At 28.9% G+C, this 14,738-nt stretch overlaps 1 protein-coding gene and 1 long non-coding RNA gene across 4 annotated transcripts in view; one reads left to right on the forward strand and one right to left on the reverse strand.

Moving 5' to 3' along the window:
- The first annotated feature begins 2,953 nt into the window (after nt 1-2,953).
- Nucleotides 2,954-14,738, forward strand: part of LOC126864929 (ubiquitin carboxyl-terminal hydrolase 16) — a 43,448-nt gene continuing 31,663 nt past the window's right edge. For all 3 annotated transcript variants that reach the window (XM_050616834.1, XM_050616836.1, XM_050616835.1), the window contains exons 1-6: nt 2,954-3,118; nt 3,371-3,475; nt 6,042-6,175; nt 6,249-6,439; nt 8,316-8,472; nt 8,664-8,831. In XM_050616834.1, coding sequence (XP_050472791.1) covers nt 3,388-3,475; nt 6,042-6,175; nt 6,249-6,439; nt 8,316-8,472; nt 8,664-8,831 — 738 coding nt within the window. In that variant the 5' untranslated portion in view covers nt 2,954-3,118; nt 3,371-3,387. The remainder of the gene's footprint in view (nt 3,119-3,370; nt 3,476-6,041; nt 6,176-6,248; nt 6,440-8,315; nt 8,473-8,663; nt 8,832-14,738) is intronic.
- Nucleotides 6,597-7,928, reverse strand: LOC126864939 (uncharacterized). Its single transcript, XR_007689390.1, has 2 exons — nt 7,306-7,928; nt 6,597-6,849 (listed from the first exon to the last, which is right to left on the reverse strand). It is a non-coding gene; the product is annotated as an uncharacterized LOC126864939 (long non-coding RNA).

Raw genomic sequence — 14,738 nt, forward strand, 5'->3', positions numbered from 1 at the left:
ATCTGGTTATATTGTTGATCGTTCTTACCTGGTGTCCGATCTTGGCCAATTCCTCGCATATTTTGTTTGTATCTGTTTTAGGGTGTATACCTCTGATTACTGCTTTGTAGCTTTTGTCAGATTTGGGTTGGTAAGTATGATACCCAGCGTTTTTTTCCTTTAGCGCTTTTGTCACTTTCCTATAGGTTTCTGGAGTATTAGTTTGTACTTTTACCTGATCCAGTTTGAGCTGTTTAATGGTGTAATTTTTTTTCCTGCCGTGCTGTTTAGCAGTTCAATGAAGGGGTCTATTATTTTAGCGTCTATGTAGATTGGTGGTAGCTTGGGGGGGTGTGTTCTTGGTTTTTCTGTAGAGTCTGAGTCTATCTCTTCTGTCAGTGAGCTGAAGGAGTTTTGTGTAGGAATTTCTTGTAGCCATTGTTGTCTTTCTGTTTCTGTAGTCCTCCTATCATTTGTGTTTGTATTTATTTTTCTTTTTTTGCTGGGAATTACAGTCTTCCAGTTTTCGTTATGTTGTAGTAGATCCTTGTTGGTATTGCTCTTTTTGTCGTCTTTTTGTATTATTTCCATCTCTATTTCGTTTGTATTTGAGCAATCCTGTACTTCACTTGTTGGTTTATTTAGACTCTGTTGGTCTACTGCCTTGTTTATAGCGTATGTTTCTCCTTTGTTTAGTATTCTTATTGTTGGTATCTTTTGAGTGTTTACCATCCTCGATTGGTTCTGTTGCTCATCCCTTCTTTCACTCTTGTCGCACTTACGGAGGCATTAGTTTTCACGTCCGCATAGCTCGACTGCTCGGGCAGAACTGTGAAGCGGATATTTGTGTAACGAAAAAGCTGGGTTTTCCCATAAACAATGTCGCCCATGAGCCACATTGGTAGGAGGCATCTTCCTCCTATCTTCATTTCTAACGTTGGTCATAACCAATGGGCATCGCAGATCGTTACCCTTACTCTCCTAACGAAAAATGTGAGCAACAAATCCGCCTTCTTCATACAACAAAGACGCCCACTCCGAGCTTTCCTCAGTAATCACACAAGAACGAACTTCACTTGTTCTTATAACTACAGAGCAGTCACTTCAATTTCTACTTATTCTACACCATTTCTACACTTATTCTACTACATTACTACATTCAACTGTAAGGGCCTTGCTCTACTACGACAAAACATTCAGTGTATCTCTATCGGATCTTCATCCGTCAAATAATCGTCTATGACATTTATATCACACGTAACGGTGTAAGTCTTCATTGTAATAAGTTGTTGGAAATATAAAATTTATAACCTGTTAATCGCAGTATTATACCACATCAATCACTCCTGTTATCCCAAAAGAAATAAGGGAATCAATCTGTTCGTGGTGTCGATTATTATAATCGTAACGGGAATTTACGACTCCCGTTGACGCGCTTCTTCGCGATCGCGTCTCCCCGCGATTGGTCAAAAGTACAAACTCATTTCGCAAGTTACAATCTCGTCGGAAGTCATTTTTTGCTTTATCCGAACGCGTTCCCATATAAGATTCAAGAATCAAATAAAGAAAAAAAAGAATCTTATAGTAAGAGAAGCTGACAGATCTGCGAAGAAATTAAAATTTTTTACTCAACAAAAATTATTAACACATTTGTTAAATAAACTGTTTTGTTTTTGATAAATATGTGAAAATATATCATTCATAAACTACGTTATATTATTTAATTTAAAATAATATCTTATCTAAAATTTATATTAATTGATATTTTTCGTTTAATGGATATGTCATTGTCATTAAAGATTTTCTTGTACATAATTTTTTCGAATTTCAACATTAAACATTTTTATTGCATGATACTTTGCAAATCCCATTACTTACGTGAGATATGATTAGTGGACAAAGCACCGTGCCCATTATATGGAAAGGTACGCAATTGGCTGGCAAATGGGTTAAGCAAAAGCACACCTTACCTACCTTCTTTCGTTGCCTCCTTCCCTTTATTACTTTATCAGTTTGTCATGTTAGTTTAACACGTTTAAGCCGGCGCGCTTTTTCATTCGCGTCTTCTCCAATAACATTTGCATTTTATTCCAGTTTTCGTTAAATTATATTCTTATAAATTAAGATTGGAAACATAAATAATGTGAATCATGATGAATCGTGCTCTACCGATCACGCCGCCTGATGCCTAAACAAAAGATGTGACCCAATGGTGACCCACTCTGCCAGATAGAAGTGCAGATTGCCGGATCACGCCGATTTGAATATGTTAAATTGTACATTGTTGTAATATTTAGCCTATAAGAATAGCACTGGAAATATAAATTTATAAGATTATAAAATACGTCGCGATATGTAGAATATAAATTGTAAATTAAACTATAACGTAGTGCTATATAACATATTTATTTATAATTGGCATTTTCTTATTTTTTAATTATCTCATTCTCATATAAAAATTTGAGCGCTTCCTTTTTTGAGATCATCAGATCTTTTCAGATACTGCAGATCATTTTCACTGCTTTGAAGTACATTGTGCATTGGGTTTTTTTTAGGAACATGAGTTGATCACTCGCTTATATCACATGTTCTTTTTCTGTAAGTAATAACATGTTATAGATATCAGTAGATATCAATAAGTGGATGACCCTATGTAAAGCCAAGTACACAGTATATCGTAACTTTAAGTTTTCAATCCTGTCCATATTATAGTTTTGATAGTTTGCAATTGTGTGATTGGATATTTCGAAAGTACAATAGTGGTACTAGTGGCGGTGTTAGTGATACAGTATATGATCCTATAAACAGCTTTTTTCGGTCGCTAGGGAAAACCGCCTGAAAATTGAGTCGTGTCTAGTCGTAAAAAATCAACATGGTAGGTCAATAAAATCTGCATTTTTACGAGACAGACAGATATGAATAGAGTATCTCTGCCTCTGTCTGAGACGTTTATAACATGTTACGCATGCGTAGAACGAGAACCTTCTTGCCTTCCATGTTGATTTTTCACAATTAATCATGACTCAATTTTCGGACGGTTTTCCCTAGGCCTTAATATACGAGTGTCGAGACCTGTTTATATGGTCGTAGTAGAGTACACGCACAGTATATGGATTGTGCAAGCATAGTGATTGTTACGGTAATATTTTGTTTTACTGCTTGTATTTAGTTTGTTTTGAATAATTAGCATAACATTTCGTGAATTTAAACAAATTATTCCACGATTTAATATAAGATACAATAACGCATAACGTTTATATGTTAGGAATTGTTTGGGTTATCGTATACATTTTCTAGAATAACTAGTCTAACCAAATTCCCACATGCTTTTTTGTTTACTAAATTGCTGAGTGGCAAAAATTAAAAGTTCTAACAATTATATTCGTTTCAGTTTGAAAATACATCAAGATGAGTAAAAAACGTAATCGACAACCAGATGCAAATGGAGAGTTATATGAATGTTCAACTGATTCGTGTAACGAATCTAATAATACAGGTTAGAATTCATTTTTTAAGAAACTTTTGTTGCAAAACCCTTATTTGTTTTTATAATAAGGAAATATTCATTTTCAAAAAGTTAGATTATATTAACTTGTTTTGTTAATAGAATTAAGTCTTAAAGAATTAATTAGCAAATATTTAGTTATTTGGTATAGTATATTTAGTATAATTAAAGTATAATTAAATTATGTAGTTATTTGGCATAATGTCTACATAATAATACATATCGAAAAATGTATAATTTAAACATTGATAAATTATGTAGTAGTTTTGTATAATGATTGTGCAATATCCATTCTTGTGGTATCTATATTCGTACTTATTAATTATATATTAATTATATAATTATTAATTATATATTAATTATATAATTATATTCATCCTTATATTGTTCTTACTAATTAAATTATTCATTTATTATGTATTTGAATAAATTGTGATAATATTAGGTTATTGCACAAACTCTGTCTACTTCTTTGTTTTTAGAAACTATGTTTCAATGTTAAAATAAATATAACACTGATACATAGTAGATCAAATAAATTTGGTATATCTTGTTCGAATTTTTATTCAAATTTATTTGAGTATTTTTGATAGTGACATATTGAAAATCAATATAATAAAAATAAAGAAGAATTTGTGACTTTTATTAACACCAGAGTAAGATATAAGTGATAACTGAACAAAAGTTAAATGAAGAAAACCTTTGCGTACATACATGAACTTAAATTAAATGAAAAGTTTACTTTTCTTTATGCTAGTCAATGATCCACATGTTCGATTTTGAATACGCCTCTCCCTTTCTTTTTTACATAGAAGTAACTGATTTTGCTATCGTTACAGGTTTACCATTATTATATTTTTTTATTAACATTTGTTTTGATTGTTCTTTGCTGCTGTATTATGATTTCTGATGTATTTGCCTAATTCATCCCACAAATGTCCAATTGGGCTGAAATCAGATGATTAAAGGATATAAATTTGATTAAATATATTACAGGACAATTCCTTTTTAACTTTCTTCATAATTTATATAAAGTTGCTATCTTGGTGGAAGATAGACAATCTATCAAGGTTTAATTTTTGTGCTCTGCCATGCAGATAATGTTTCAAAATGTAAAAAAGATATTGCATTTAATAAGTTGATGATTATACTATTTCAACCTCACTCATATTACCAGCGCTGTGGTTTATGATTAAATAAAGATATTTTTTCTATTTGATTATTTACTTATATTTAATAATTTGTCCATATGAACTTTTGTAAAATCTATTCATTTCGTTTTATTTAATTTATTAATAGAAGAGTTTCTTCACTTCTATATTCATTTATTATAATCTGCTTTTCAAATGATACTACAAATAATTTGAGATACAACTTTGTTACTATATTTAGTTTCAATCATATTAATTAATTTTAGTTTTTGATTCAATTTTATAATCAGTTTTAAAATTGTTTGTCTATAGAGAGGTTTCAATTGATGTGTGCTGTTCACTATGTTTTCAATCTTTGAAAGGTTTAGTTTTATCTTAATATATATCTATATTGATATATATTTATATTAACATATTAGCAACATCTTGAAGTATCTTCATTTCTGTTCTGTATTCCATTAGTAGTTCATGTAGAGGGATCGAAGTTTACATTTTTAGAATTAATTTTATACTTAGTTAATTTCAGATCTATTTCCTTTGTTTAGGAAAATGATATTGACTTAATATTGTTTAGTGTAGTAGCATTGTTACATTGTTCTTATATATTGTCTTATGTGCTCATAAGTATGTATAGAAAGCTTTTTGATCCCGATTCTACTCTTTCATATTAAAAATACATTTTTGACTCAAGTATTAATTAAAAGTTTTTTATGTCATTCATAAGTAAGCATACACCAGTGCAAATCATCTGAACAAGTGTTTATAACTCTTATTGGTTGTATGTCATATTTGATGTGATCTGGAAACTTTATTATATTAGTCATATCGCTAAGTGGAAGCCGACATAATAGGTGACTTGAGCACAAAATTTATCAAATAAAACTCTGATCTAGTGGTATGTACAAAATATTGACATCTGATAAGGCCCAACTATCATTTTTAAATAATATAACTTCAAAATTTATAAACCACAAAAATATTTATTCGACCCACTTATATGGTAATACAAATTGTGCTTAAAATGAAATATTTTCATTAATCTCTTTTATAGGCTAAATTTTATTTATTTTATAAGTTTTATAGAGATAATTAGATATTTAGAAAGAGTCTATAAGCATTTGAAATATCTAATAGTATAGTCCCTATAATCCAACATCTACATACATAGATGAGGAACTATCATAGATAATAGTGGAAAATACATAATTTGAAATAAATATATAAGATGTTTTCAAAAATTGAATTTGTAGAAAATAAGCAGTAACAGACAGGAGCTATGCAGGAACCTATTAATAAACTTAATAATCATATATAATAATGACATAATAAGTTAAATTCTTATGTGTAGTATATTTAGTTAATAGTTCTACAAAAATATTAATTAATATATACATTAATGTTCATAGATAATAAATGTCCACATATACCAAAGGCAGTAAATTTTAATAAAATTAAGAAATGTGTCAATAAAGTAGGAATTAGTATGGAATGTTCAATATGTAAAAAGTGCAAAAATGATTCATCAAAACTCAATGAAAAGGTATAAATTCAAAAACTTAAAACCTTTTTTCTTTTTAATATTATTTCTAAAGTGAATATATATAAAACTTCAGGAATGTGTAACAAATTCAGCTGTATTGATTTGCTTACAATGTGGATATCAAGGTTGTGGAAGAGAAGAATGTGGTCATGCTTTGGAACATTATAAGAAGCCACATAGTGATTGTCATGTTATGGTAGTTGAGAGTCTTTATTGGAGTGTTTGGTGTTTTCAATGTGAAACAAAGATTAATATTGGCTGTAGGTATGTATGAAAATAAATGTACAACTTTATATATGTACATAAAACAAAACGCACAAAAAATCCAAAAAATTGAATATACTATATATATTACTTCGTTTAACTGGAATAACTATACTGGAATATCTCACGAGGGATCGAAATCATCAGAAAGTCAATATAATATAAGACAAAAACATACAAGTATCAGAGTCAAGTTAATTTTTTTTAATGGAACTCTGTATTTTTTTATTCATAACATAGTGGAATATCATAAATTAGATCCGAAGGCGTTAGATCAACGCAAATCGATAGCTGGCGCGATTGCATCGAATAACGACATCGAACATCGCTGATTAGATTATGCGCTATAGGTAAAGATCGCGCTCTTTATTTTCCCTTATGTATCTCATTGTTAGATTTATACCTCAGCACTATAAATAAAACATATAAACTAAAAATGTTAAAAACATGTGGTTTTTATTTCAGAATGTACTAAACGGAAGAAAATAATTTTTTATTAATCAAATATCATTAAATAATTGAATGTAATAATAATATACAGAGAAATTTCTAACGAAGGCAAGGAAAATGATTCTCTAACGATTACGAGATAAAAATGATAGAATATTTGACTCAATTCGTGAATCTGAGATAATCAAATATGGAAACTCTGGAACTGTTAAAATTCTGAAAACTGTAGAACTATTAGTTAATATGAGCCCTGACTACTGATAATTGATTAAGAAAATCATTTTCTTTTTTCTAGTACATTTTTTTAAAAAGCGATCTTTTTTAATTTTTTTTAACTTATATATTTTATTTTTACTTTTTAGTCTTAAAAATTTCAGTTTTCTATCTTTTTGAAGAGTGAGTGAAGTTTCACTTACAAAATTTTACCCAGGCAGACAAAAAAGTAAACTAAATAAAAACCATTAACAGAGATCGAACTTCTTATTTCTTCTTATACATATTAGATTTATATTTTTAGCTTCTAGCAGTCAGTTGCTCTTAGTAAGCCAAAAGTCGAAAGAGCTCTTATGTTAAAGGCGGCTAAGAAATCGACGTTATAAATGGTTAAAGGAATGTTTAAACTGTCCATTCGACTTTCTGACTCACTGAAGGACTTTTGAACTGATTCCTAGTTATAAACTAAAGGTATAAATTTAAAGCGGATGAGAAGAAATAAGAAGTTCCATTTTTATTTATAGTATATATAACCTGATGAGGGTTACTCAATGCAGTTACGTCAGCTATAGAGTTGAGTTGATCTGACGTCTTTGGATTTAATTTTTGACATTTCACTGCATAGATAGATATCAGGCAGTTGTATTCAACAAACGTTACTATATTGCAGTAAACAAATACAGAGTTTCATTTAAAAAAATTACCTTGACTTTGATATATCCCCATTACTATATTTACAGAAAAATTATCTATACCACCTAATGTTCTACCAAATTACTAAACAACATTTACAATAATATTTTTTTGACCTATATGTATTAATATATATATATATATATATATATATATATATATATATATATATATATATATAACCTTTATATAACATATATATACTAATTAAGAAATTAAATATGTATTCTAATAGTTTCTAGTATTCAATTAGAATCATAAAGTTTAGAGAAATGCTTTGAAAGAAAAGGTATTATATTACAAGTAGTTTTTAAATATTTCCTGACCATATAACCATAATAAACTTAATAATGAAATTAGATTATGAAATAAATTTAAAGAAATTTTGTTTGCAACGTCTATGGTATAGGTAATTAAGTAATAAAAACATTTGTTATAATTTCAAAATTGCGCTGTAATATACCTTTTTCAACTTTTTAGATTTAAACCTACAGGCTAAGTAATAATTTTTAATTTTTAGAAAAAAGCTTCAAGAAACAGTGGAGTTTATAAAAAGATCTAGTACAGTAAAAAATTCATTACAAACTAAGACATCAATAACACAATATCAAAATGAAACCGTAGATATAAGTAAAGTAGATAAAGAAAAAGGTTTATACAATTTGCCTAAAGTAGGGGTATGTATTTTGGTAATTTCGGTTATTATTTTAATGAATTTCAATAAATTAAAACAGTCATTTGCAATATAATTTGTTGACAACCATAAAGAAATTATGTAAGAATAATATTTAGATATGTACTTGATAAAAGTAGATGCAACTCATAATATGTATATGTGATTAAAATATCCAATTCTATATTATTTTAGGGTTTAATGAATTTGGGAAACACCTGCTTTTTTAATGCAGTTCTGCAATGTCTAGCACAAACACCTTTCTTAGTCAAAGTTCTTGATGATTTGCGTCTTCCTGGACAAAAATTCATTTTACCAGGAGGCAAACATAAGTTTGCGAATAACTCAGAAGAAGTTGATCTAGTAAGTTGTTTTTAAATGTATACCATCAATATACACTAAATAACACGTAACGAGACATAAAAATGAAAATTGAATTAAATGTTTTTTAATGAATTTTTTAATCAAAGTTAACATATAAACGTGATTGTATCATATACAATATTTCTTTTTTAATTTTTTTGAAAAATAGAATTACTCTAAACAAGTCATGTACAAAATAAGTTAAATTCCATTCTTTTAATGTGTTGAAATAAATCTGAGCTATATCGAATAATATTTGTAGAAATAATATTTGCATACACTTTATGTATTTAAATTAATAGTATCTAATACCTTTGCAGTAAATGCATCTTTCTTTAATTTATAATTAGTTGCTACCAGCATAAAAAATTAGTTTCCTGAGCAATAATCATTTGCAACTCTATGTTTATTCTATATTATCCTATATAGTTATTTATATTATTCCATATAATTATTGTATTTATATTAACATTATATAGGATGTCCCATTTAAATCGATCCTTATGAATATCTCCGAAACTATTCATGATTAGACTGCGGATTTCCATGCATTTGTAGGAAATTTGAAAGTTTAAAATTGCATACAACGCGTATAATATGAAGAAATGTATAGAATACCCAAAGTATAGTGTTTGTTATGATGTTTGGTACGTAAAACAATCTTCTATTGAAATTTCTCCACCCAATTCTCTATTTTTTGAATTATATTCTGGAAAATATGAATTTGCATAAAAATTCGCACTCTATTCATGATAGTGGAAAATACTTCGAACAAAAGTTAAACTGTTTCGAGGAGAGTACTATTTGATATTAATGATTTTTTGTAGATAGAAATGTATAGAACATATGGAGGACAATCTTATTTTTTTAGTGGAACCATATATATTTTTTTTAAATGCATTATTTCTATCTTGGTATTTTATACACAAAAGTATTATTAGCACTAATTTGTCGCTCTTTCTTGTATCAATTAAAAGTTTAATTTTTTCTTCTTCTTCTAATAACAAAAATCGTCCTACAGTCGCGTAGTCAAATACGCACATGTCCATATAAACTTATAAACCAATGCGATAAATTGTTGTTAGTGCGTGCATAGCCTCAGTTTAGTAGATATTTTAATTCTCATCTTTTAAAACTTGTCGTGCGAAGGACGGAGAAAACAAATCTGAAAACAGTGAAACCTCATAGAATATATAGTTACTGATTTCATTCCTTTCTGTTTCTGTAAGATTTTGTTGTCTTTTTTTATTCAATCGTATAGCTATTTGTTTGCGTAAAATAGTTTATTTCTTTTTGCCTAACTCTTGACTCATCTTCTTCGTCTTTATTTTTCACTTGCTTAATTTCCAGAACTAGATGCAGTTTATTTCATAATGTTTACTGTTCTCTACATTTATTTTTTAGTTTTTAAATAATAAAAAATAAGTAAATAAAATAATATATAATTTTCCACAAGGATATATTGTCATTAATCTGTTCCTGAAGGACGAACAAATATTAAATTTGATAAATGTAGAATTAACTTTTTGTATTATAAAAATTAACAAAAAAGAGAATAATTAGTTCTCAGTGTCGAATCGAATTAATAAATAGTCTTAATTGTTAAACTTATCTCGTATGATCTTTTTGCTGCTGCACTTGGTATTCAGTGTTAGCTTAAATTCATTTGTTACTTTAGTTATTTCAATCTAACTGCATTTTGTAACAATAAATTCAAGTGTTTTGTTTATCTCTCCTCTCGTCTTTTGTCCGTGTTCATTTCGCATTGTTCTCTTTTATTCTTACTCCTTCTTGAAGTATTGTTCTTTGGATCACCAACGTTGGCAACGATACGTTCTTAACAGTCTTCTTTTGTACGAATATTGGAACTCTTGAGAAGATGCTAGCAACAGCCGAATGAGAAACAAGTGTCTATTTGAAGTATACTATTTAGATTATTAAGATATTAAAAAAATTATAAAACCAATATATGTATAGCTAAGGCCAAGAAAATATATTAAAAAATGTGTATTTGCTTAAGGCAAACAGTACGGGTCTAGAGTAATCTAGACCTAGACTTTAATCTAATCTAGACTTTAGTAATGAATACTGGATTTTTGGATGAATATCGTAACATTTTCTTGCCGAAAGTATGTGACGAATGTAGAGGTTTCGCTGAACGAAAGTTAAAATATTTACTAAACTAATGGTTTCTCGACATAAATAAGTTTGCAGAAAATAGCTAAGGTGAAACAATTAATGTATTAAAAAATACATGGTTTCATTAATGAGTTTCATTAAAGTTGAAAGTTATGAAGATGACCTTCATATGTCCTCTATGTGTCCAGCTACAAAAACCTAATGTCATCACATTATGTTCCCCTCAAAACAACTTACTTCTTGTTTGAAATATTTTTCAGTATCATGATGAGTTTCGGAAATATTCGCAGGGATCGATTTAAATCCTGATTAATCTACATACTCTGTATACTAAGTAACAAAATTAAAGGATCAATAAATTTTGAAAAGAGATCTTTAATTTTAAGCTGTTATCAATTATACAAAAATAGCTGCGGAGTAAATGGTCTAAGTTTCATTTCATCTACTTGCATCGCGTTAGCAAGAGAAATCCGGTGACTCGAAAATTCAGAAAAATTTGAAAGTTTATAGAAATTACGCTAATAATGAAACCATTCTTAGTTCCAGCAAGCAAACATTTAATAAAGATGAAACCATTCTTCAAAACAAATACAAGTTTTTGTGTAGTTTTGAATATTTACAAAACTGCACGTGATATAAAAAGCAGCTAAATTAAAAGTTTTATAATCTTTTGATACTTAATTTTTTATAGTTATAGGCTAGATTCTAGTTGCACATTGCACAGTTAACAAATCGACTGATCAACCAATACGACACGAAACAGACACATTTTAACACTAGGTTTACGGAACGCGTCATTTCGACGCATTTCGAATTTCGTGAGGTAAATTACACGAGACGTTTATATTTTTCTTCTACCATTTATACTGACTCTTATCCATTTAACGAGACAAATATATATCGAAAATCATTTTCTTCAAGGTTTTCTAGTTTTTAAGTTTTCTATGTGGTATACCTATCTCTACGGATACGCGTCATTTTGACCCAATCGAAATGTCCGTAAAACCTATTGTTAAATGGGAGCCTTCGCAGTTTCGCAGTTTCGAGGGTCGCACAGTTTCAGCTTTGTAGCGGCAAATCCAATACTAATGCAACAGTGAAAATTCTTTATTTTTAATATTCTGTTCATAAAAGTTTCATTAACATATTGGTGTGTTTTTCCTGATTAAAATGAGACCAAACACGATATTGTTATAAAATTGGGTAATGTAATTTACTATAAAATTTTATAACAATATGAAGTTTGATCTCACTTTAATTAGAAAAATCTCAATTCAATGTATTAATGAAATTTTTATTAAGAAAAAATATAAAATAAAAATGTTGCCTCTGGATTAGTGTTGTTTCACCGATACGAAGGTGAAAGTGGCCTTTTGGAGGGCCCTAACTCTAGTTAATATTTGATACGATCGCCAGGCAGCACTTCCATTACTGCGCAAGTAATGATTTTAATGAAATATGTTTTAAATGAAAGTTGGATGGTTTAGAGGGGGACATAATTTGACGCGATTATCTTTTATAGAAGGATGTGTGGGGGATATATAAACCAATTTTTTTTAAAAATGAAACTATGAACATAAAAAGTCGGCACCCTGAAAGTTTAACAGCTGTGCTGAATAATATATTGTCCATTGAATAATATATATATATAATTTTTTAATCTTTTGATTAGTTTTTATTATTTTGTGTAGCCTTTTTAAATTAAATTACGTATATATAGTTTCTATATATATGTAATATAGTATATATAGTTATATATAGTTATTAAGTATCTAAATCTTGTCGAATTAATTGTTAATTTTTGTTGTAAAATGTTATTTCATTGAATATTCATAAACTTCAAACAATTCTACAAAATATAGATAAATTGGAATTTGGATTTTCGGTATTATAGTAAAACTTTTCTTATTGTCAGTTTTATACGTATAAATGAAGTCCTTCAGTATGTATGGTTACAAAAATTGTAAAAATTCGAGTAGATCGTAATCTCCTGTGATCTTACGTAATTATAATACGCTATGTTTCTTTCGTTTTCCTTCGAGTAATCAAAATTAATATCCGGCATATAGCAGCTCTATGAGTGAGAAGCAAGCGACCGGCAGTACAGACGGTTTCAGACTACCATTTACCATTTCTATTCAGGAATGTTTGGAAAAGTTGTTTTCACTTTTAAAAATTCTCTTCACTAGCATAAACGTTGGAAAGGGCTCTCTTTTTATAGAATTGAATGTCATTGATCATGTTGTCTTTTTTAAATATAAGAAATTTGTAAGATTAAAGAAAAACACAATTTTCGTACTAATAAAAGAGGCCATTTTTTAACGAACCATTTTCTGACGATCATTTCGATATAAAAGGGAACATTATTTACATTCGGATGTTATGGTGTACGAGATATTAATTTTTATCACATACTTATACAGAGTGTCCACGGTAACTCCGGACAGTTCTTTACATATTTTCTAATGTATTGCAGCTACAAAAAGTTTTTCATATGAAGATTATATGGCATAAGACAGATACATTTTTTAATGAAGGCGAATATTTTTTACGTAGTTATTTTTCGAGCGAAGATGATCAAGTTCGTTTTTCTACGTGGAACATATTTTTCAGATCATTTGATTGTGTTTCTTAAAAAGAATTCACTAACTCTCCATATATACGACTAACTTTAATTAGTTCTTGAGATATTGAGTTTACAAATTTACTGATTTTTGCGGAAAGAACTTCACAGAAGTAGGAAGCACAGACTGGTGATATTTGCGCGGTGACATGTGCTAAGCATTGCTTCTTGAAACAGATACGAATAAACAAATATGTATATACAGTAATATAATTTATATTATATTATTATATAATATAAATTATTATTAATATTAATATTTATTATTATTAATATTAATATTATTAATATTATTATATAATATAAATTATATTACTGTATATACATATTTGTTTATTAATACAGTAAGTAATATAATTTTCCTGCCTATTTTTTAATCTCTTAATGAGGCATCATAAGCTAGAAATCTGAAGAGTTAATTTTTGACGTGATTCAATTGGTATTGGATACCGTGCTTGGGATCTAGTTGCTTCTACTGTGTGTAGCGTCGGTTAGGATTGAGATTCCGAAAATCAACCGGTGGGGCGCTGTTCTTAATCATTTTTAAGAAATGTTAGGAAGAGCGATGGCTCTATGATACGGCCAAACGTCGCGTATTTTCAGTTCGGTTAAATCTTCATTCAGCAATTTCATTAGCATTAAAAAAAATATATTTATAATAATATAAAAGAAATACATTTAAAATAATAATAATATTGTCCTTTGACACTATTTGACGTAGAATGCTTCAAAGAATGAATGTATGTAAAAAATATATGTAATTTCATCTAGAAAAACGAAGTTGACCTTTATGCGTTCTTTACACATCCTCCTATAAAAACGCTGATCACGTTAAGTTATGCCCTACCCTATATACGATTGGTTCGCACGTATCTCATTATCGTAAACAACACGATAACAATGTCGTGTTTGGTTTCACTTCAATCATTCATTAACAAAAAATAAAAAATAAAAAAGTTTCATTATTGCAATAGTGTTCTCTGACTGATACGAAAATGAAGCGGACCCCACTGTGGGGTGGCCACGCTGTACGACCCTCTCAAATGTTTATTTCCGCATGACACGGCGCTGGTGAACGGGTTTATTGTCTTTCTTCACCGCTCCGCCATCAATCCTTTTCTATTTCGCGACGTGCTGCTGACGTA

This window comes from Bombus huntii, chromosome 4 (assembly GCF_024542735.1).
Source record: "Bombus huntii isolate Logan2020A chromosome 4, iyBomHunt1.1, whole genome shotgun sequence".
NCBI lineage: Eukaryota > Metazoa > Arthropoda > Insecta > Hymenoptera > Apidae > Bombus > Bombus huntii.